The sequence below is a fragment of the Callospermophilus lateralis genome, chromosome 18 (assembly GCF_048772815.1).
Source record: "Callospermophilus lateralis isolate mCalLat2 chromosome 18, mCalLat2.hap1, whole genome shotgun sequence".
Classification (NCBI taxonomy): Eukaryota; Metazoa; Chordata; class Mammalia; order Rodentia; family Sciuridae; genus Callospermophilus; species Callospermophilus lateralis.
Genome location: NC_135322.1, coordinates 2,835,259 through 2,856,274, shown reverse-complemented (window position 1 = coordinate 2,856,274; position 21,016 = coordinate 2,835,259). Strand labels below are relative to the sequence as shown.

The 21,016-nt window shown below is 59.7% G+C and overlaps 1 protein-coding gene across 1 annotated transcript; it reads right to left on the bottom strand.

Moving 5' to 3' along the window:
• Positions 1-10,436: 10,436 nt before the first annotated feature.
• LOC143383982 (leukocyte immunoglobulin-like receptor subfamily A member 6) lies at positions 10,437-17,204 on the bottom strand. The gene is made up of 13 exons (XM_076839020.2): positions 17,085-17,204; positions 16,895-16,930; positions 16,446-16,730; positions 16,007-16,309; positions 15,497-15,793; positions 14,930-15,229; positions 14,267-14,317; positions 13,581-13,691; positions 13,209-13,284; positions 12,778-12,821; positions 12,488-12,540; positions 11,570-11,716; positions 10,437-11,493 (listed from the first exon to the last, which is right to left on the bottom strand). Exons 1-13 carry the CDS (start codon positions 17,116-17,118, stop codon positions 11,317-11,319), a joined length of 1,914 nt encoding a protein of 637 aa, XP_076695135.2. The 5' UTR covers positions 17,119-17,204; the 3' UTR covers positions 10,437-11,316.
• Positions 17,205-21,016: the final 3,812 nt, after the last annotated feature.

Here is a 21,016-nt window from a genome sequence, read left to right as displayed (position 1 = left end):
TGCCACCCACCCCCAGTCACAGATGAGGAAACTGAGGCTCAGAGGGGGTCCCCTGCCCAGTCACCCAGCAGGAAGCAGCAGAGCGGGGCCTGAACTGGGGGAGTCTGACTCCCAGTCTCCTTCTCTCCACCAGAGCTCAGCCCTGAGCTGGAGGGAAAGAGCCTGACACCCCCATGGCCCTGAGCCCTGCCCTGCTCAGTGTCACTGTCACTGCACACAGGGGACAGAGCCCTGCAGATTCAGGTCCTGGAGCCTTCCCTGGAGGCCCCTCTCCCAGCAGGGCACAGCCAAGGTCAGCCTGAGAGGCACTTGAAGGTCAGGGCCAGGCCTCTCCTCTGCCCTGGGAGAAACTGAGGCCCAGAGGGGAGGGGCTGGTCCCCGTCAGCATCTCCAGAGGGGGCTGCTCCCCCTCAGCTCAGCCCCTGCCCTGGACCCACCTCCCACCAGAGCCCCTCACTCACCACTCTGGGGTCCTGGGTCCTTGGGGGAGAGGGGCTGGTCCTCAGGGCCTCCTGGGGTGGGAGGGAGGGGAGGGCTGGGCTGCCTGCCCCCCACTTCAGCTGGCTGCTCCTCCCCAGGCTGGGCCCAGAGTCACCTCTGTCTGGACCTCACCCTCATGCCCCAAGCCTGAGCCCCGGGGCCTGGGGTCCCCACCTGCTCCTGTGCCACAGAGGGAGGTCTTGGCCCTCCTGGGTGGAAGCCTCTGCTGCTTCCTTCCTGCTTTGTCCCCCTGGTGAGGGGCTCCTGGGCCTGTGAGACTGGTGGGAAATGGGGAGGGCCTTTCTCCTTCTGTCTGCCCTGAGTCTTGCCGGCCACCCTCTCCCCACCAAGTCCCTGGTGGGCTTCAGGGGTGAGGCTCTAAGGGGAGGATTGGAAGGGAGGCCCTGGAGGGAGCTGCCCCATCTTGTCACTGGGATATCCTGGGGACAGCCTGGAACTGGCCATGAGGACACAGAAAGAATGGAGACCCTCACCTGATACCCCGAGCTCTAGGGGTTCCCTGGGCTGTGACAGCAGGTAGGGGGTGGCACTGTGTGAGCCACAGCTCCTGTAGGTGCCCCCGTGGACCAAAGTCACAGCATTCAGTGGGAAGCTGGCCAGAGATGACACAGGCCCATCCTGGGTGTGGCAATGCTGGGGGGGAGCAGCTGACCCCTCCGCGCACAGGTGGAAGGTGTCAAGCCAGACCTCAGAAAGACACTGCAGGGTCACATTCCCCCCCTGTTCCCTGAGCTGCACAGGAGGGACACCTTCCCTCCCAGTGCCACCAGGGGGCCTGGGTCAGCTGAGAGGGAGGGGAGAACACATGAAAGTGGGCCCGGAGCCCACGCTGGGAAGGGGCTGCTGGGGAGGGGCGGCTCCTCCTTCTTACTTGTCACCACCAGCTGCAGGGGGTCACTCTGATTGGATCAGCTGCCTGAGATGAGGTAGGCACAGCGGTCCAGTCCTGCGGAGCCAAGGGGGAAGCTGGGCTTGTCTGGAGTCCCGGTGGGCCCAGGGGTTGTGGTCTGAAGAGGCCCCAGCTTTGAACAGATGGTAGGTGTCCGCCTGCCGAGACCCCTGACACCAGATGGTCACAGGGTTCCCTGCGGCCACCATGGGGCCGGGGCAGCCCAGATGAGGGGTTTAGGGGTGGGTTCCTGAGAAGGAATCAGACCTGGGGTTCAGGGATGTTTCCCTGTCTGCCTGGTTAGCCCAAGGCCCCTTCCAGACTGGTCAGCACCCCAGGCCCATGGACTCTCCTTTCCTAAACCAGTCGGAGGTTCATTAGGCTGAACCAGGAGGTCTGAGACTCACCTACCTTTGTCTTGGCCCACAGGCCAGGACACAGCCCTGGAAGAGCGCGCCCTGTGAGACTGTCCCCATGTGAACCCAGGTGGCCTCAGGACCTCCCAGGGCACAGCGCCCCTCCTGCTCAAGAGTGGCCGCACACTCTCCCTCTGCTGCTCTGGTTCTCTGAGCTTGGGGCTCAGAGCTGGGCTGGGTGCCTTGCCTCCCCGAGAGCGCAGCCGTCCCCAGACCTGAGTGCCAAGGCTCTCAGGGACCAGCACCCAGGAAGGATCGTCTCTGTCCCCAGAGCTCATCCAGGCAGAGGAGGGCGGTGAGGGCTGGGGTCTTGGTGCTGCCTCCCATGGTCCTTGGGGCAGAACCCTCGCCTGAGGTCCCTTGGCAGAGGGCATCTCTCAGCTCTGTGTTGCAACTGGAGTTTCCTCCCCAGCTGCTGCCCTGGAGGAAGCTGTCCTGCCCTGGGGCCTCACTGGGCTGTGCCTGGAGGACAGGGCTGAGGAGGCAGAGGCTCTGGGACTTCAGGCCAGATATGAGCCCAGTGGGCCCCTGTGCTGTGCTGCCTGGCCTGATTCAGCGATCTTGCCCCAGCCCAGAGGGGAGTCTGCACAGGGTCAGAGAGGGCTGGACCTCGGGGCGCCGTCCAGTCACACTCCAAGTCTAGACACGGTGTGCCTGAGGCCAGGCACCTCCCTCTCCTGAGCTTCTGTGGGTGCAGACTGTCTTCCTGTGCTGGGCATCCAGGCCAATCGAGTGGTCACCACCCACAGGAGGCCCCGGGGCTGGAGCCTGAGGGAGGCCAACCTAGTACGTGACCAGCGTTTGTCTCCCCTTCTGGTTGGTGTGGCATTGTCGGTCACCTTGTGATCTGGTTGCCTAGGTAACCAGAGGTGGTAGCCCCGATCTGTAGGGTCGAGCAAATGTGTCTTGCCTTCCTGCAGCCCCAGGGGTCCAGCTACGCTCACCTGTTCCTTTGTAATATTACCCCCTTTGCCCTGTTTGGGATAGAATGTTCCACAGAAACGCCCTTTGTGTGTCCCCTTCTCTTACTCTGCCCTTGGGTGTGGCCTTCCTAGATGGCAGTCAACCTGACAGCAGACATCACAAAGCTAGATTCAGCCCCTTGAAACCTGACCCCTGGACTCATTTGAATGGCTTCTCCTCAATAAAAGGGGTCAGCATGTCCTTTCTCTCTTTCTCTCTCTCTCTGCGGACCCTTAAGGTCAGAGGAGCTGTCACAGGACCCCAAAGAAAAAGGCATCTCTGTCTCTTGTGTGGTTATTTTGTGCAGCCCAGTTCCCCTGGAGTGACCCTGGGTGTTACACGGCAGGAGCCGCCAGTGAGGCAGGTGGTCTTCCTGGATGCAAGAGCCAAGGTGGACAATGTTGTGAGTGTGCTGTGTATTAACAAGGAAGACCCACGTCTGTGTCTCCACTGTGTCCCTTTTTATTGAGCAACAGTGAATTGGCAGGCGACACCTCCTTCAGCAGTGGCATTTCATGAAAAAACTCGGGGTCCCCTGGTGTCACAGCCGGGCATTCACAGGTGTTTTGATTTTAATATTAATTTCTGTTATCTGAACCCCAAGTCACACACTGAAGGGAGACAGACGAGGCTGGACCGGAGGAACAGCGGGAAGCAGCTTACTGGCTGCAGCCAGGCTCAAGAGCATGGCTTTTTGCCTCCATCGAATCACGCCTTGGAACCCTGAGTTCAGAAAATTCTAGAACTTTATGCCCAGTGTGTAAGGGGAGGAGCTCAGAGGCTCACAATCTGTAGAAATTCACAAGTTTATTTTCTGAGCACCCAATCAGGCCAAGGACACCCTCTGTCTGGGGAGGCGAGTCCCTTCCCCTTTCTTCCCACCGGCTGGCTCCCAGGATCTGACCCTCGTCCTCTGAGGTGCAGTGCAGAGGCCTCTGGGTCGACCCAGACCCAGGCTGGAGGCCGTGGTCCCTCATCACACTCTGTCTCTGCACACACTCCCTCCACCTGAAAACTGTCCTGGGAACTCTTGGGACAGTCTAGGAACAGGTCTGCTAGACAGAATTTATGAAGGTCTCTGGGGAGGCTTAGCTATGGCAGGTCTTCTGGGTGGGGGGTCCCTGACCTGCTTCAGTCTTCACACCACGACGTATAAATAGGTCACAGAGGAAGAAAGGGCCAGAGCGGCTGCAGGGTTGCACAGCAGAGATGGTGCAGAGTCAGGGTCACTGGTCACTGGCGGAGGTCTGAGAAGGATTTTAAGGAGCCAGTCCCACCGGGATGTCTGAGCAGAGGATCTGACTGACCGCAGTTCCAGTTTCAGTGTGAGCTTGGAGGGCCGGGTGTGGTCATCCCAGCAGAAGAAACCACACTGGGCGGGAGCCCTGTGGGGACGGGAAATGAGAGAGGTTCCTCTCTGTGGGGAGTTTCCTGGCAAGGCTCCTGATGAGTGGCCAGATGATGGGCACAAGGCTCAGTTGTGGGTGTGGGGGGGTGTCCCCCCTTCGGGGCCTCGAGTGAGGGGTCCTGTCTGGTGAGGTTGAAAAGTTCCCGTGTCTGGTGTTCCTGATACGGCTCGCATGTCCGTGTGTCCAGGTGCTGCTTGACTTGGGATCCCTGATAAGGTGGCACGTACAGGTGACTGGCCAGCGTGTGCCTTCGGGGTGCCAGGCAGATGGTGGCTGTTTACTTGTACAGCGAGGAGTGGAGTCATCCGACCTGGCACCTGTACTCATGGCAAACTAGTGCTTTACACATGGAGGGACTCGGGTGGTCATTCAGAGCAGGGCAGGGCCTGCTGCCCACCAGAAGGCAGACACCACAACCACCTGGACATTCGATAAGCAGCGACAGTTTTGGCAAGCGGCAGGTGAGGAGGCGGGCGGAGCAGTGGGAGGCCAGCTTGAGCTGCTCTGCGAACCGCGTGCACTGGGGGCCCGGGTGAGGGTCTCGGGTCCAGTGTACCTTGAAGGGTATGGCCCTTAGGACGAAGGGCTCAGGCAGAGTCTCAGCAGGAACAGGAGGAACAAGGCTCTGTTTCTGGGAGGCACCACCACGCCCAGGAGTGTGGGGGCTCCATGTGGGGACATCAGCGATAGCCAACATGGCCCACCTGGACCGGGCTCTGGTCAGCACTCTGCATGGCTGGTCTCTGTGGGCCTGCCACCGACGGCACGGACAGGTTGACCACGCAGAGGAAGGAGAGGAGCTACTGTCGCCCTGGTGGCTGGGCCTTTGGAAAGGACCCTTGGGGCTCAGGTTGGCTCAGCCGTGTGTGATTCACGGCTGTGTGACTGGGCGGTCACGTGTCGGGGCTTGACCAGAGGAGGGGGACTGTCGTGTGGAGCAGTTGAGAGTATCTCTGGCCTGAGCATCAACAGCCTTGAGTGCCCCCGGGGGGCGGGGGGGGGGGGTGTGCAAGGTGGGGCAGGGAAGGACGTGGCAGGACAGGGGGGGGGGTGGGACAGAGGGTGGGTGGAGCAGGCTCTGCTGGGTTGAGAGGACTGGGCCGGGCCAGGACCAGAGCCTGGAGGGGGCCAGGAGAGGCTGGTATACTGGCGTGGACAGGGCGTCTGGAGCCTTCTCCAGGGCCTGGGCTGGGCTGCTGGCCAGGGGACGCGGGTAGGAAGAGCTCCGGGCAGCACTGTCTAGAGTCAAGGTCTGCAGAGAGACAAAGCCCCAGGCTGAGGTGGCTCCCCTCTGTGCCTGGGTGGCAGGAGCAGCCGCAGGTGTCCCAGGACGATGACCCCAGGAGAGGAGGCTTGGGGACCCTCAGAGGCAGGTCTGACTGCCCCCTGGTCCAGTGAGTGGCTCTGATCCTCCATGCGCTCCGCTGTCTTCCCTGAGTGTCTCAAGCCCCCTTCCCTCCTGGGGTCATCTCGCCCTCTGCAGCCCCCTCCTCCCCTGGGCAGAACCGCTGTCTTATACCTTGAGTCCCCAGGCGCTGGTTAATTGGCCACCAGGACGCAGCCCATCCAGATACGGCCACTGAAGACGTGATGAGGTTGTGACATTTCCTGGTGGCTGGCCTTGAGCGGGAACTTCCCCTCACCAGCCTCCTTTTCCCGCTCATTCCCAAGGGCCGTGACCTCTGCTCTCTGCTATGAGGAACTGGGCGACTGGGGCATGGCTCTGTCTCCAGTGGCTTTGTGTGACGTGAGGACCATGGAGGGGAGGCACTGGGATGGTGACAGTGACAGAGCCAGGAGGTGACGGGAGCCCTGCTCCACACCCACCCCTGCTGCTAACCCAGAGAGCGTGCAGGATGCAGGCTGGGTGTGTGGCCACAGCCCAGAGGGGAAGGGGGAGTGGCGAGGAGAGGGGACCCAGGGAGCCAGCAGAGGCCCACGCTGAGTGTCCTGGTGCCTGATTTGTCTGTGAAGCTGGCATCTGAACCCACGCCTGCTGGAGGATGGGGCCTGGGGCCTCCGCGCCTGGCCTCCACTGTGGTGGGAGATGGTTGGTAGGAAATCAGGGAACTGGAAAATGAGGGCCAGGAAGTCCCGGAGGGAGCAGAGGCCTGGACAAAACAGCTGGGGGACAGGACTTGGAAGAGGGTGCATGGACTCACCAGGTCCCCAACCCAGCTCTCCCGAGTTTTAAGAGGAGGCCAAGGCCAGGCACAGTGGTGCACACCTGTAATCCCAGTGGCTCAAGGCTGAGGCCGGGAGGATCCTCCGTTCAAAGCCAGCCTCAGCACCTGAGGGAGACCCTCGGCAACTTCAGAAACGTAACGAGACCCCGACTCAAAAAATTAAAAGGGCCGGGATGTGGCTCTGGGTTTAACCCCGGCCCCCAAACAAAGACGCCGCCCCAGTGGGGCAGGGTGGACGGCAGCACCAGGTGGACTGACTGCAGCCTGGCGGAAATGAGGGGAGACAGACGGTGGCGAAGGCTTTGAAGTCAGCCGGCTCCTGAAACGCCCCACTGGAGAGCGGGCGGGAGCTGTCAGGACCGTGGGGAGCCCTGGAGCGCGGGGAAGGAGGCCTGGGCCCCGTCCCCCTCAGGAACACGCTGGGGGGCAAAACTGTCAGAATCAGCTTTTGGACTCAGATCCGCTGGGTGGCTGAAGCGACCAAGGGACGTCCCCATGAGGGCAGCAGAGCACGGGGCCCTGGCAAATTGCCTGCTGCCCCCAGGCCGCAGGGCCAGTGTCTGTGGCCAGCCGTTAGTGCCCAAGGTGGCAGATGGTCCTCATCGGGAAGAGCGGCGGGCGTGTGTCTCCACTGCCTGCCCGCTGCCCTCAGCTCCAGGGCAGGGCTCCTTCTTTCCCTCTGACGGGGGCCATTCCCAGGACTGCAGCGTCTTCCCAGGAGGACTGGGCCAGAAGCAGTTGTGTTCTGTTTGTTTATTCATCATAACCTGCACCCAGGCATGTGCATACTGAGTGCTCTGCCCCCGAGCTCCAACCCCAGCCTTTTTTAATTTTTTGAGACAGATTTGCCCAAATTGCAGAGGCTGGCCTTGAACTTGTGATCCTCCTGCCTCCACCTCCCAAGTAGCAGGGTTACAGGCATGGGCCACTGTGCCCAGCTTCCCAAAGTATTCAAAGTCACAGCTATGGGAGGCAGTGCCGGAGACTGGGGACTCTGTTTGGGACAAGAAGCATATCAGGGATCCTGGGTGTGGCCCCCATCCTGCGTGAGAGAAGCAGTCAGGGTCACTCCCTGTGAATTGGGCCAGCAACGAGAAGACCCCACAAACACAAAACACCTTTTCCGGAGGTCAGGTATGGCTCTGTGACCTCAGGTGTCAGCTCCCCAGCTGGAGGGCAAGGGAGCAAGGCAGGCAAGAGGGTGGGCGCACCCCGAACCCCTCTATTTATTCTGGGAAGGACATTCCGCAGACTATTCCACCCACATAAGGCAAGGGATGGTGTTACAGCAAACGGGGGTGTGTGGCCCGGTCCCACTGGGTGACGCCCCCGCCCAGAGCTGCACTTCCTCGCTCAGCGAAGGTAAGGCCAGTGTTGTGATGAGTTCCACTCCCCCATTACTCAAGGCTAAGGGCCTGCTCAGCTCCTGTTCAGGGGGCCCCCGACACCTGGGGAGGAGGAGGTCGGGAAGGGAGAACTATGGGAAGCAAGGGCTTTAACGGCTCCTGTGTGTCCCTAGGAACAGAGCAGCCGGGGTAGGGAGCACGCTCAGAGAGACCCTCACCTTCCCATGTGGGTGGCCAGGGACCCGCGTAAGCAGGAGTGCTCCAAACAGCCGGGCTACCCACTGAAGCCAGGCCAGAACCCACAGCCCACCTGTGACTTCATGAAGGACACGGTTCTACAGGCCCAGCCGACTCCAAGCTGGGTAAAGCCAAAGACATCCACCCGCAGACACATGATGGCCGACTTGTCAAAGCCAAGGACAAAGAGAACTTTGAAAGCACCGAGGGTGAGGTCACTTGTCACGTACAAGGACCCTCAGGAGGACGAGCAGTCTAATCTCACCGGAGACCTTCTAGAGCAGAAGGTACCTGGACGACACATTTAAGTGCTAAAGGATAAAGCTGCCAGCCAGGAACTGTGTACTTGGAAAGCCATCCTTTTAAAATGAAGAAATGATTAAAATATTCTCCGATGATCAAAGGCTCCTTCAGGAGACTTTTCCCTAGTAGATCTATCCTGTAAGAAAGGCTAACGTGGGTCCTTCAGATAGAAAGGAAAGCAGCATTGAGAGCCACATGAAGAATAAAGTCCTCCTGTAAAGATAACCTGGGCGGAGCAGGCATGTGGCGCACGCCCGCCATCCCAGGGGGAGGAGGCCGAGGCAGGAGGACTGCAAGTTCAAAGCCAGGCTCAGCAACTTAGCGAGGCCCTGGGCAACTTAGGGAGGCCCCCGACTCAAAAATAAAAAATGAAAAGGGCTGGGGATGTGGCTCAGTGGTAGGGCACCCCTGGATTTAATCCCCTGTATCAAAAAAGAAAAAGAAAAAAGGAAACACAAGAGAATTCATTTATAAATGGCAAAGCCCACATGCAGACATGTCGCCAAAGCAGATATAACGTGCATGGCGAGCCCATGGAGAGACGGACAGCGTCATTATTCACTAGGGAAATAAATCAAACCGGGCTGACGCCCGGGTTCAAATGATCTAGCCCTCGCCGCGAGGCCATATCTGGAAAAGCAAAACAAAGCCAAGCGGAGGAGCCGCGAGTGTTGGTGTGGACGTGGGACCGGGTCTGGGGTGTCACCAGTGTACCTACAGGAAAGTCAGGTGTCCTCGTGGTGTAAGGTGGCTTGAGGGTCCTCTGGGGGTGGGACAGAATTACGAACTTTCCAGCAACTGTGCTCCTGGGCGGCATCCAGAGAAACTGAGAAGAGATTTCACACAAACAGTCGCGCACGGATGTCACAGTGTCACTAGTCACAGCGGGAGAAAAGCGAGCACCTCCCGAGTGTCCACCACGGACCAAGGGAGGAAGGCCGCGGGGAGCGTCCACCCTGGGGCGTTCTGTATCCTGCTCCCATGCACCACGTTCTACTGGAGAAACAGACTTAAAGTTGTGCGAGAGAAGAATTCTGTATCCAGCAGAAATATTCTTAAGGATTGAAAGCAAAATAAAGTAATTCTTAGACAAAGAAAAACTAAGAAAGTATCTTCCCAGTAGCCACAACGTCAGAGAAATGTCCTACGGCAAAAGGGAAATGTGGAAATTCAGGAGTGGAGCCGGCGGGTGGGGAGCCCCTGTGGGCTCCGCTGCTCAGGAGGCTAAAGCGGGAGGATTCCCTGAGCTCAGGACTTCCCGGCCAGCCTGGGCAACTCAGCAGGACCCTGCCTCAGAATAGAAGGGCTGGGAGTGAGGTGCTGTGGCAGGCCCTTGCCTAGCACCTGTGAGGCCTGGATTCAAAAGACAAAAGAAAGTAAACCTGGTTGACCAACCCCTTTAGCTCTTTGAGCCTGGCTCCATGAGGGAAGCCCCCTGCAGCTGTGCTGCGTCTAGTTCTTAGGGACCCGTCTCCTTCAGGGCCAGGCTTGTCTGCATCTCGGAGATGATAACTTTCACCTGTTCTGTTAATGTGCAGATTGCATCACTTGATTTCTGAATTTCAAGCCACTCTTGTCCTCCAAACACAAAGCAAAAGCCAAAACCAAAAGCACGGGAGATCTCCATGTGGTCAGGGCGCATCCACCTTCCTGTGGGCACAGAGTCCAGCATGGCTGAGCTCAGATGGGGGTCCCTGGGCACGCCACTGCCAATCCATGACCCTCACACTCTCTATTTGGAGTCAGGGTCTCTGTGAGTTTGGACTTGGGATCCTCCTGCCTCGGCCTCCCGAGTGGCTGGGATGACTGCGTGCCCCTGGGCACCGGCTGGAACCTGATTTCCTTTAGGGCCTCGGGTCTGGGTTGGTGTGAGGGGGTCCTGTGACTCGCCCGTTCTCCGGTTTCCTTGTCAGGTCCTGGTATCAGTTTTCTCCTGCTCTGAGAGCACATGTTGGGTTGCATTTCCTCCTTTTCTAGCCTCAGAAGCAGATCTTACACAGGTAGGGCCAGGTGCGTGTTTCCCAAGTGCCTAAGTGTTTGGAAGAGACCACCAGCAAAGCCTCCCGAACTCGAATTTCCACTGGGAAAACGTCTTAAACTACAGACACAGACTATTTAATATGCACGAGACAATTCAGATTTTCTGTTTATTTTTATGTTCATTTGGTAAATTGTATGTGTGGGGATTTTGCCTATTTTTTCTACATCTTCTACTATGTGGGCATAAAACAGCTCATAATGTTCTCTTGTTGCCCTTTAAAAACGTGTGCAGGGTCCGCCATCCTACCTGCTCTCTTGCTCTTCTCATATTGAAACATATGTAACTAATCTTATTATTTTTCCCTTTATTTTCATTTGGAGTGATTTGTTATTTTTTTTCTAAACTCTTGATAGAATAGCTTAGTTCATTAATTAAAAAAATATGTTTCCTAGAGCTGGACCCAGTGGCACATGCCTATAATCCCAGTGACTTGGGAGGCTGAGGCGGGAGAATCTCAAGTTCGAGGCAGTGACTCAGCAAGATTCTGTCTTAAAATAAAAAAACAAGGGGCTGGGGTTGTGGCTCAATGGTAGCACACTTGCCTGGCATATGTGAGGCACTGGGTTCGATTCTCAGCACCACATATAAATAAATAAAATAAAGGTCTATCAACAATAAAAATAAATTTTAAAAAATGGGCTGGAGATGTGGCTCGGAGGTTAAGCACCCCTGGGTTCAATCCCCAGTACAAAAGGAACACAAAAACAAAAACAAAACCAACCAAAACCCAAACCAAAACAAACAACAACAACAACAAAACTCAAAATAAAACAAAACAAAACCCCATTTCCTAACATGATCATTCAGGTCCTTAACTTTCTCACTTCACAGCCTCGGTGTGCAGTGTTGACCTTGTCATTCATGTTGAGACCTTCCGTCCCTCTGTTTCTCGTCCACTCCTTGGTTATTGAGAAACTCTGGCTTTATTAGTGAAATGCAGGGTATCAGCTTTCTCTGATGCAGAGTCAGGCCGGTCTCAGTTCCCGAGTCTCTGGAGGTGTCAGTGGCTGGCTGGCTGAGGGCCACTAGTGAGTGTCCTTGGGGGCAGCTCCGGGGTGAGCGGGGGCCAGAGCAGCGTACACACTGGGCTCCGCTGGGGGCTGCTCTGCCTGGGAGGTGGGAGGGGCAGCGGCCCCCCGTCTGAGTGTCCAGCTGCACAGCTGGGCGTAGGTCACGTCCTGGGGACCTTCAGACGCAGCAGCCTGGAGTGGGAGACATTGAGAGGGAGGGTGTGTGCTTGGCATGAGGAAGTCAGGGCCTGGAGAGGACAGCACCCACCTGAGTGTCCGTCTGTCTGTCCTCTGCGTCCTCTGTGCCCAGGAACTGCCCCAACAGCGGGGGGAGATGGGAGCTCCTGCCCTTCCTAAGTCCTGAGTGCTCCACCTGGGCATATGTCACTCCCTGGGGGTCTCCGTCAGGTTGGCCCTGCAGCAGGGACACAGTGAGACAGATGTGTCCCCTTAGGTCCACTTGGGCTCTCCTCCAGCCACTTTCCACTGTGGCCAGAGTGACCCTTCAACAATCTCAGATTACGTCACTGCTCATGGGGTCTCCAGGGGCTTCCGAGACTGGGAGGCCTGGCAGGCTCCTCCTGCAGCTCTGAGCTCTTATCCCACACTCCCAGCCCTGCTCACATGGCTCCAGCCCCACTCCCTGTCTTCCTGAAAGAGCGTGCTGCTGCCTCAGGGCCTTGGCACCTGCTGTGTCCCCTGCTGCAGCTGCTCGTCAGGCACCGCGGCCCTGTGCCCCCGGCTCATCAGGGCCCTCCCTGCCCGTCCCTTTCTCTGCTTTAGTTCCCTTGGGGCTCTGCTCTCCTGAGGCTGCATTTACTTCATGTCGGGCCCAGGTGAGCTCAGGGGGCGGGCTCTGCTGGCTGCTGCACCTGCAGCTCCCACCTGGAGCTGGTCAGGAGGGAGCTCCCTGAGAGCAGCTGGACAGACGAGTGTGGGGGAGCCTGGGGTAGGTGACTCATGTATTCCTGGTCCCCTGAGGCCCCAGGAGACGCCAACAGCCAGGTCCAGGAAGGGCACCCGAGTGGGGGACACCAGGCCACGGGGGGGGGGGCACAGCAGGGAGGCAGGAGCTCCAGAGGGAGGGGCAGCCTGGTCATCACTGAGGGTCAGTGGTGGAGGACAGGGAAATGGCCGCTGGGCTGAGCGGGAACAGGGAGTTCTTGGTGCCTGGGGGGCGTCTCACCCGACTGTCCAGCTCCACCCCGTCCTCAGGCTGTGGGTCCTTCACAGAAGCATCTGTGGGGACAGAACGGGGTCGTCTCCTGGCCAGAGCTGCTGGGGCCTCTCAGTCCCCCAGGCCCTGCCCTGTCCCAGATGGGGACACAGAGCCAGGGAACCCGGGTGATGTCCCCAGGTCCCCAGTGTGGGTCAGCCACTCAGCTTGAGCCCCAGGCCCTCCCGCTGCCCCTCCTGCCCCCCCTGGGAGGTGCTGGGACCTGGGCCCCACCTCCCACCCCAGCCCCCTTCCCTCACAGAGGGCTTCTTCCTGGGCAGCAGGGGCAGGCGCTGGACGGGATCTGGGGAGACAAGGGGGAGTCAGGTGGCAGTGAGGGACAGTGGGGGGACAAAGGGGGTGTCAGGTGGCATTGAGGGATGGTGGGGGGAACAAGGGGGTGTCAGGTGGCAGTGAGGGACAGTGGGGGAACAAGGGGGTGTCAGGTGGCATTGAGGGATGGTGGGGGGAACAAGGGGGTGTCAGGTGGCAGTGAGCAACATTGGGGGGACAAGGGGGTGACAGGTGGCAGTGAGAGACATTGGGGGGGACAAGGGGGTGACAGGTGGCAGTAAGGGACACTGCGGGGGGAACAAGGGGGTGTCAGGTGGCAGTGAGGGACAGTGGGGGGGACAAAGGAGTGTGAGGTGGCAGTGAGGGTCACGGGCTCTGATTCTGGAGCAGGGATCACCTCTTCCGCTGGCCTCTGTCCTTGGGTGTTGGCTCTGTGTCCCCTGCAGGTCCCTGGAAGCCAGCTTCTGTCTGGGCTGCATGAGGGGACAGTCTCAGCCCAGGGGGAACCAGTGGCCCCCACAGGCCACTGCAGGGGAAGGGGGACTTGAAGACCCCCTCCTGTCCCCTGAGAAGGGAAGGGTCCACACCTGCTACATTGGTCTAGAAGCAGCGAGCAGGGGACCTCTATTCTCTATTTCCTGGAGAAGTGTTTCCAAGTGACCTGTCCCCAGCGGGCAGTTTCCCTGGGGCTGCTGCCCTGAGCCCACCCTTGCCTGGCCTATGGGGAGGCCACCGCCTGCTGCGAGCCAGGTCACCCAGTGCCACTCACCTGCCTTCCTGCGTCTGCTGTGACGCCAGAGGAGGAGGAGGACGAGGAGGAGGAGCAGCAGGAGGAAGGCCACTGAGACCCCGACCAGAACCTGCAGGTGCCTTCCCAGTCCTGGGCACGGGTGTGGACGAGGAGCCACGCTGCTTACCTGAGCACCTACTGTGTGCCAGCCCTGCTGGTCCTTCCACCTGTCACCTCCAGCCCTGTCACTCAGGCATCATGGCCCTGCCACCCACCCCCCAGGCACAGATGGGGAAACTGAGGCTCAGAGAGGGGTCCCCTGCCCAGTCCCCCAGCAGGAAGCAGCAGAGTGGGGCCTGAACTGGGGGAGTCTGACTCCCAGTCTCCTTCTCTCCCCCAGAGCTCAGCCCTGAGCTGGAGGGAAAGACCTGACACCCCATGGCCCTGAGCCCTCCCCTGCTCAGTGTCACTGTCACTGCACACAGGGGACAGAGCCCTGCAGATTCAGGTCCTGGAGCCTTCCCTGGAGGCCCCTCTCCCAGCAGGGCACAGCCAAGGTCAGCCTGAGAGGCACTTGAAGGTCAGGGCCAGGCCTCTCCTCTGCCCTGGGAGAAACTGAGGCCCAGAGGGGAGGGGCTGGTCCCCGTCAGCATCTCCAGAGGGGGCTGCTCCCCCTCAGCTCAGCCCTGCCCTGGACCCACCTCCCACCAGAGCCCCCCACTCACCACTCTGGGGTCCTGGGTCCGTGGGGGTGAGGGGCTGGTCCTCAGGGCCTCCTGGGATGGGTGGGAGGTGAGGGCTGGGCTGCCTGCCCCCCACTTCAGCTGGCTGCTCCTCCCCAGGCTGGGCCCAGAGTCACCTCTGCCTGGACCTCACCCTCATGCCTCCCAGCCCTGAGCTCTGGGGCCCAGCTTCCTGACACTGTAAACCCCTGATTCTTGTCCTCTGAAAGGTTTGAAGAGGAACCAGAGATCCAGTGGGACAGTCAGAAGAGCTAGGTCAGAGTGGGGTGGGGCGTCCTGGGTCCCTGTGATCAACGAGGCCTCAGGGACCAGCCTTGGGGATGGTAAGATATGGTCCCCCAGAGGGTCCTGGGAATGAGGAGAACAGGAGAGAGAGGGGTGCAGTCTACCCCTGGGGACTGTCTCTGCCCATCCTCCTACACCTGCCTGGCCTCCCCAGGACCCTCCTGTGTCCACCTGCACCTTCCTGATTCCAGTGGTGGGTGGGTGCACAGGCTGGAGGACCCCGTTGGCCCCTCCTCTCTGAGGGTGAGTCCCACTGACCGACCCTCCCTAGGGCCCCTCCCTCCATCCCACCCAGAGCTGTCCTGGGCAGGGCCCTGAGGGAATCCTTGAGCTCACAGAGGATGGGGTCAGGTCACTCACCTGAGACCACCAGGTCCAGGGGGGCACTGGGCCGTGACAGCAGGTAGGGGGATGAGCTGTGAGAGCCATAGCACCTGTAGGTCCCCCCGAGGGCTGAGGTCACAGCTCTCATGGAGAACTCTGCCTGGTACCATGGGGCTCGGTACTCTGCTCTCAGACGCAGGGGGGGATCAGCTGCCCCCTCCTTGCACAGGAGGAAAGTGTCCATCCAGCTTGACTGGCACACCAGGGTGACATTCTCCCCTGAGGACACTGTGGGACCAGGCTGCACTGAGAGGGAGGGTGTGACAGAGAGCTGTCCTAGAGAGAGGAAGGAGGGTGACGGTGGCCCCAGCTTGTTCTGAGCTGAGACCTCCCCAGGGCCTCTCTCTGAGGACCCTGTGCTCTCTGTCTGTCTCCTTGTCTCTGATTCTTCCTGTCCCTGTGTCCCCCTGTCTCTGTCCTCTCTGCCCCTCCCTGTCTCTCTCCCTCCTGAGACCCCACCTCACCCTGGCCATCACCTCCTGGGGCTCCCCAACAGGGCTGTGCAGAGGCTGGGTCCCTGACTGCACCCTCTGGGCTCCTCACCTGAGACCAGGATGTCCAGGGGGTCACTGGGGGCTGACCACTCAGAGGAGAGGCTGTGTCCACCGTAGCACCTGTACCGACCCCCGTGGGAGCTGCTCACAGGGCCCAGCAGGAAGTCGGCCTGAGAGAGCCCAGCCTGGGGCTGCTGGGCAGGGCGCTGTGGGAGGTCCTGTGTCCCCTCCTTGGACAGAGTGAATCTGTCATAGGTGACGTCCGAGTGACACTGGAGTGTCAGGTTCTCTCCAGGGGCCAGGACAGGGCCCTGCTGGGTCAGGAGGGAGGGCTTCCTGGACACCCCTGGAGGAAGAGGAGCCTGGGCTGAGGGCTGGACCCTGCCAACCCCTCCCTCCCCCCGTCCTCCCTGCAGGTCACCCTCTCACACCTGGGGACTCTGGTCAGGAGACCCTGATTCTCTCCCCTTTCTCTCACCTGGGGCCGTCCTAAGGAAGAGGCCCCCACGTTCCTGCTTAATGTCCCCAACTGTGTCAGGGGAAGATGGAGCTTCCTCACCTGAGACCAGGAGCTCCAGGGGGTCACTGGGCACTGACCACACCTGGGGGTTGCTCCTGTAATAGCCGTAACATGTGAATGTCCACCTGTGGCTGGGGGTCACAGGGCCCACTGGGAACAGGGCCTGGACCTGCCCACTGGGGTGTCGCTGTGAGTCCAGGGTCCAGGTGAGGTGGTGTCCTCCTTCCTTGGTGAGAACAAACCTGTCATATCCCTGCCATGAGCCACACTGGAGGGTCACCTTCCCTCCTGAGGTCACCACAGGGCTGGGCAGGGCTGAGAGCCAGGGTTTGCTGTAGAATCCTAGGAGAGAAGGAGGCAGGTGTCCATGGCTCCCTCCTCCCACACCACCCCAGCTGGGCTGTGAGAGGGACCCCTGGGAGCAGACCCCCTCCCTGAGGGCAGAGCCTGGGGCTGGGACCCCTGAGTGTCCTCTCACCTGTCACCACCAGCTCCAGGGGGTCACTGGGCTCTGACCACCCAGCAGGGCTGAGATAGTAACATTGGTATGTCCCTGCATAGAGCTCAGTCATGGACGGGATGGAGAACTTGGCCTTGTTCCTGGGCCCCAGTGGGCTCTGTCTGTCCCAGGGCACTGAGCTTCCCTCTTTTTCCAGACGGAGCTCCTGGGTCCCCAGGGGCCCCTCACACCAGATGGTCACTGGCCTTCCCCGGGCGATCACAGAGCCTGGCTCAGCCCACAGGGTGGGCTTGGGGAGGGTCCCTGCAAGGGAATCAGAGGTGGGTCCCAGCACAGCCCCTCAGATCCCAGCCCTCAGCCCAGCCCCTCCAGGCTCCCCAGCCTCAGCCCCCAACTCTGCTCTCCACCCACTGCCCAGGGTGGCTCCTGGTCCCCAGGAGGAGGACCTGGGCACTGGGGACACTCACCTGCCTGTCCTCGGGTCCCGGGGCCCAGACTCAGCCCTGGAAGAGAGTTCCTGTGAGAGGGAGCCCCTGAGGCCTGAGCAGGCCCTGTCCCCCCACAGCCTCCTGGGCCCTGGGTCTCCTGGTGGCCAGGGCCTGGCTGTGGGCTGAGTCCCCCCAGAACAGGGTGTCCCCTCCCTCCTTCACATCTCACCCAGGCAGAGCAGGGCCGTGAGGGTGGGGGTCATGGTGTGTCCTCCCCGTGGTCCCAGGGTCCAGATGGAGGAGGTCACAGAGCCTGGAGGACAGACACACACAGGGTGTGGCCACTTGGAGGCCGGGTTCTGCCTGTCATAGGGCTGTCACATCAGCTGCCCACAGGAAGGGGAACTGCCCTCCCAGAGCCTGGCTCCTGTCCCCAGGACTGGGTGGGGTGGGCCTGGGCTCCCTGCAGGCGGCTCAGACAGCAGTGCTGCCCTCTCACCCCTTCTGCTGTCGCCTGACCTGTCCTCGTCCCTCCAGGGCCAGGACCCAGCAGCAAACTCCCTGGTGCCCTCCTGAGCCGGCCCCTTCCAGGTGAGGGTGACCCGGGTCTGGTCCTCTTCCCAGGGCCTCCCCGGGGCTCCCTCAGCCCGTCCTGGGCACAGGGTTCTGGTCCTTGCTGGCCAGTCGTCTCCCAGCCCTGGAGGTGCTCTGGGAAGGTGCAGGTCCCTGCTGCAGGTGGGCGCAGAGCGGCAGACCCTGAGCCCCTGGCTGTGAGCCAGCTGGAGCTCGTGTGGGGGACAGAGGGACGCAGGGGCCAGGGAAGGACCTGGGGGCTCCTCCTGTAGCTGGTTTGGGTTCCCCTGCTCATGGTCCCCTTCATGGCCCCCTCCTTAGCCGCAGATCCCACATCTCCCTGGGGAGGAAGCTGAGCCCTTCCTGCCCAGGGGAGCCCCTGTCTCCTGGGGCCCAACGCTCCTCCTGGGCCAGCTCATCTCCACTGCCCTGTCCTCCTGAGCAGGGGCTCTGGTCTCGCAGCCACTGTGTGGAGCTGCTGTCTGCCCCTCACGGCTGGGAGAGTGGGGTCAGCAGGGCCTGGATGGGACAGGCTCAGCCGGCTTCTCCTCCAGGGCAGGGCAGCCTGGGTTTGGGCCAGGAGAGGTGGGAGTTGGACTTGTGTGGTCCCAGGGAGGCCCCATGTGCTCCGAGCGTTCAGAGACTGTCCCTTAATGTCTGCCACCTGCAGCTCCTCTCCTCATCAGCAGAAAGGGGACTGGAAAGGTCCCCAAATGGAGAAGGAGCCACATGGAAGGGTCCTCTGGGTCTCAGATCAACCAGGGGTCATTGAGGAGGAGGCTCCTGCTCCATGTGGGGTGGGAGTGGGCTCTGGGCTCTGGGAGGGTGGGCGCTGTGCTCTGCTCCAGGCAGGTTCCAGCCAGGCCTGGGCTGGCTCAGCTCCCCTGGGGCCCAGGGCAGCGCCCAGCCCCTCCCTCTGCACCTCCCCTCTCCTGTCCTCCCTCCCGTCCACTCCCCCCTCTGCCCCCCCCTCCCCACCTCTCCTCTCCCCTCTTCTCCTCTCTCTCCCCCACCCCCTGCTGGGGCAGAACCAGGGTCCAACCTGCTGACGGTGACCTTCCACCCCAGCTTTATCCCAGTGGTCCTGATGTGTCCTGTTGTCATTTCTGTTTGTCTTGAAGAGCTTTCTGATCCCCTTTCAGTGTCCTCTTTGTCCCAAGGATGTTCCAGGAGGCAGGTCTCCCCTCCAGCCTTGGGGAGCTCTGGTTCCCGGTCAGGACTGGTTCCTAGTTTCACTCCACTGAGGCCTGAACAGACACCTGACGTGGCTTTGGTTTCTTAGGTTGGTGGGGACTTCCTGCCACCTGCCGAGATGCGCCCTGCGGGGTCCTGGCTGTGCAGAGGTTGGCTGGGCTCCTTCTATCAGCCCACTTGCTCTCTGGGGTTCCTGTCCTCCTGTCTTGTTTGGTCCTGGATGTCCTACCTGGATGTGGTGTCCAGCATTAAAGTGGGACGCGGCCATCTCCCGTTACTGCCCTTCTCAGCTTTCCCCTGCACATCTGTCTGAATAATAATAATAATAATAATAATAATAATTATTATTGTTATTATGATCATCTTGGTGCCAGGGATTGATGGCAGGGATGCGTCACCACTGAGCCACGTCCCCAGCACTTCTTACCTTTTTCTCACTAAGTTGCTTAGGGGTCACTAAGTTGCCCAGGCTGGCCTGGAACCTGCCGTCCTCCTGCCCCAGCCTCCCGGGTGCTAGGACCACAGGAGTGGACACTGCACCCAGCTGTTTCTCTTGTTCATCTGAGTGCTTCGTGGGTGGAAGTGTGTCCATAATGGTCCCAGGAGGGTGATGGATGGCGTTTTCATCACTGTTAATGTCCCTCTCTGGGTCTTAAGGTGCCTGTTGAGGTGCAGTCTGTTTTGCTGATGTGACAGGAGTTTCTCCCGCTCTCTCTCTCTTGGTTCCTGTTTGCACAGAACATTCTCCTCCGTGCTCACCGTCAGCCTCTGTGTGTCCTTGAGCTGAAGTGTGGTTCCTGAGGTGTGCCCAGTGGCAGGACCTGCAGTCCCAGCTGTGTGGGAGGGAGAGGGGAGGATCGCTGCAGCCCAGGAGTTCAAGGACGGCCAGGCAAGATAGGGAGACTCAGTCTGAGAAATAAATGAACAAAGAAAAGAAAAAATGAACCAAACAAACCAAAACAGCAGATCAAGGGACTTTCTCGCAGACAGTGTGCAGTAGAACTTGGTTTCCCACATTCCCTGTTGGTGCACGGTCGCTGTACGCCTGGTGGGTGTGCAGTTCCATGTTCACACATGCACACAGCGCAGCACTGTGACTCACCGTTGCCACCCGTGTTCCCCTTTCTGTCCCTCCACCTCCTCCTGGCCCCGTCCTCTCCTCTGCTGACCTGTCTGATTTTCAGGAGACCCCCCGCCATCCTCTTCCTTTCCCTCTCTGGCTTCCACGTATAAGAGAAAACATGCCACCCTTGACCTTCTGAGTTTGTCCTATTTCACTTAACACAATGCTCTCTAGTTCCATCCATTGTCCTGAAAACGCCGTGTGTCCTTCTTCTTAATGTGAGTGAAACTCCACTGTGTGGACCTCGCGTTCTCTTTGTCAGTCACCCAGGGATCACACCAGGGCTGGTTCCACAGCCTGGCTCCTGGGAGGTGTGCTGCTGTCAACAGGGTGTGCGGGTCTCTTTGCAGTGAGATGACCTGAACTCTTCAGGACAGACACTGAGGGTGGCACAGCTGGGGCGCAGGGTCCACGCCTCGTCTTTGGAGGAACCTCAACAGGGTTTCCATGGTGGCTGTGCTGATCCTCAGCCCACCTGGGGGGAGAGTGCTCCTTTCCTGCACCCCCAGCACTTAGTGTCATCTATTCCTGATGACGGGCCTGCTGCCTGGTGGGGACGGAATCTCAGTGCAGTCTTAATTCCCTTCTCCTTATCTGGTAATGGTGTCCAGTGTGTTTTCATGTGTTTGTTGCCATTTCTCTTTCTCCTTTGAGAAATGATTGGTTCGTTTGCTGATTCATTGGCTTTTTTTCCCTGTGAAGTTTCTGAGCTCTCTCTGTCTTCTGGATATTCACTTTTGTCAGAAGAGCAGCTGGCAAGGGTTCCCCCACTCCCTGGTTCTCTCTTCACATGTAATAGCTTCCGTCCTGCGAAGCTGTTTAGTCTGATCCATCCCTTTACTAAGTCTTGACATTGTCCCCGTGTCTTCAAATTCCACAGAGAAGGCGAGGCCTGTCCTGTGTGCTGCAGGGTGGACAGAGGTCTTCCTCTGTGAGTTGCACATTTCTGGTCTAATTCCGAGGTTTGATCCGTTTCCAGCCAACATTGGGCAGGGTGAGTGACAAGGGCCTAGTGTCATTCTTCTCCTGGGGCGTCTCCTGTTGTCCCAGCCCCGTTGCTGCAGGCTGTCTTTCCTCCCATGTAGACTGGCACCTGTGCTGAGCACCAGATGGCTGGGAGCATGTGGCTGTCTCCGTGTCCCCTCTCCTGTCCCTGTGGCCCTGGGACTGTGCTACGTCAGGGCCATGCAGCTCTGTCCTGTAGCTCTCTGGTGTAAGGTGAGCTCAGGTGTGTGATCCTGCTAATACTGCTTTTTTCCCTTTAATTGCTT

Coding starts and splice junctions, on each gene's coding strand:
- LOC143383982 (XM_076839020.2), bottom strand. CDS start 17,118: ATGACCCCCACCCTCACGGCCCTGCTCTGCCTGG. Junction 16,731..16,894: donor CGGGACCCGAGGACAGGCAG/GTGAGTGTCCCC, acceptor ATTCCCTTGCAG/GGACCCTCCCCAAGCCCACC. Junction 12,822..13,208: donor GACAGAGGCCAGCGGAAGAG/GTGATCCCTGCT, acceptor TTGTCTCCCCAG/ATCCCGTCCAGCGCCTGCCC.